The sequence below is a fragment of the Lepidothrix coronata genome, unplaced genomic scaffold, assembly GCF_001604755.1.
Source record: "Lepidothrix coronata isolate B3197 unplaced genomic scaffold, Lepidothrix_coronata-1.0 Scaffold416, whole genome shotgun sequence".
NCBI classification, from domain to species: Eukaryota; Metazoa; Chordata; class Aves; order Passeriformes; family Pipridae; genus Lepidothrix; species Lepidothrix coronata.
Genome location: NW_016690596.1, coordinates 102,180 through 104,369, shown reverse-complemented (window position 1 = coordinate 104,369; position 2,190 = coordinate 102,180). Strand labels below are relative to the sequence as shown.

Sequence of the window (2,190 nt, the reverse complement as noted above, 5' to 3'; positions counted from 1 at the left end):
CAATGGAATCCTTCAAACCAATGGAATCCTTCAAACCAATGGAATCCTTCAAACCAATGGAATCTTTCAAAAACAATGGAATCCCTCAAAACCAATGGAATCCTCAAAACCAATGGAATCCTCAAAACCCATGGAATCCTTCAAAACCAATGGAATCCTTAAAATCAATGGAATCCTTCAAAATTAATGGAATCCTTCAAAGCCAATGGAATCCTTCAAACCAATGGAATCCATAAAACCAATGGAATCCTTCTCATCCAATGAAATCCTCTAAACCCACTGGAATCCTTCAAACCAATGGAATCCTCAAAACCAGTTAAATCCTTTAAAAGCAATGGAATCCTTCAAACCAATGGAATCCTCAAAACCAATGGAATCCTAAAAACCCAAAGAAATCCTTCAAACCAATGGAATCCTCAAAATCAGTGGAATCCTTCAAACCAGTGGAATCCTTCAAACCAATGGAATCCTTCAAACCAATGGAATCCTTTGAAACCAATAAAACCTCTGGGATGATCAGACTCCAAGAAGCAGGAATTCTGAACAGAATTCCAGTGGTTCAGCTCCAGAGGCTGGATGGTAAAGGATGGAGAGAGGAGAGCACCGGGGAGCTTCTCCACACCAAAGAAAACCCGGAGTTTTGGATTTTTAGGAACAAAAAACCCCACTTCATTCCTATGCTGTGTTTTCCATCCTGCCCATGGCATTCCCACCTCAGAAAATAAGGATTTAGGAAGGAAAACCCCAGGATATCCAGCCTGCCCTCAATCCCTGGGGGCAGAAAGCACCTTTGGGAAAGCTGGGAAGGCTCAGGTGGGGAGGAATGGGTGGATTTTCCTTCTCTTTCAGACACGGGAACTTTTCCCTCTGCATTCCCGCTTTTTTTTCTGGCTGTTCCACTCACCAGGGTGAAATCCCAGTGTGGTCCTGGAGTCAGGAATGTGAAGGAGCTGCCTCTCCTCAGGGGGTACCTGTGGGAAAGGAAAGGATTGAGGTGGGGAAATCCAAGTTTGGATGGTCCCAGAGCCCAGCAGCTCCTTCCTGGGAGAGCCCAGGGAATGTTGGAGCCCAGATTTTGGGAAGGGGGAAGCAAAAAGTTGGGCAGGATTCCCAGGCTGGGGGGGTTGGATTGAAAATCCTGGTTTTCTACAGTAAAGGGATCTGTGGAAAAACCTCCCAAGTTATATAATGATATAACTTATATATAAACTTATATATTATATATAAAATATAATATATATTATATATTATAATATATATAATATATTATTCTATACAATATTTATATAACATTATAATTATTAATTATAATTATCATAATATTTATATATTATAATATATTATATATATTATATATTATAATACATAATATATATTTTTATATATTTATATATAAAATATTTATATATTATAATACATTATATACTATTATATTATATATTATATATACACTTATAATTATATAAACTTAGATGTTATATGTTACCTAAATAGATAATAAAAATAAAATAATAACAATAAAAAATATAAATCTGATAAAAAGAATATAAAATAATAATTAAATAATAAAAATAGAATTTAGTGATAAAAATAACATTAGTATCTAAAACAATAAATTAACTAAAGTAATAAAATTATTAATAAAATACGAAGCAATAAAAATAATACAAAATAATAAGAAGTTAAATAAAACAATAGAAAATAATAAAAATGGAAAATAATATAAAATATAAAATAATATAGACTACAAAATAATATAAAAGAATAAAAACTATAAGAAGTAATAATAACTATATAATAATAACTATAATTATAATAATAAATAAATTACTAGATATAATAAAAATAAATTATAACATATAAAACATTAAACTAAATACTATAAAATAACATAGCAATAAAAATTATATAAATTATTAATAAAATATAAAAATAATATAAAGTATAAATTTCCTATAAAATACAATAGTGGGAAAGGAGTCGTAGGGATGGGGGAGGGGGATGGGATTAAGGGTCCAAAATCAGGCAGCTCCCGTTTTTCCAGCTCTCCATGAGGTTGGAGAGGGATTTCTCCAGCTCAGATTCCACCATGGAAACTTGGGTGCTTGAGTTGGGAATGGCTTCCCAGTGCCAGAGGGCAGGGATAGGTGGGATATTGGGAAGGAATTCCTGGCTGGGAGGGTGGGGAGG

At 33.2% G+C, this 2,190-nt stretch overlaps 1 protein-coding gene across 1 annotated transcript in view; it reads right to left on the bottom strand.

Moving 5' to 3' along the window:
- Nucleotides 1-2,190, bottom strand: part of LOC108509854 (neuroepithelial cell-transforming gene 1 protein-like) — a 42,945-nt gene that overhangs the window by 17,018 nt on the left and 23,737 nt on the right. The window contains exon 2 of the mRNA XM_017839447.1: nucleotides 905-971. Coding sequence (XP_017694936.1) covers nucleotides 905-971 — 67 coding nt within the window. The remainder of the gene's footprint in view (nucleotides 1-904; nucleotides 972-2,190) is intronic.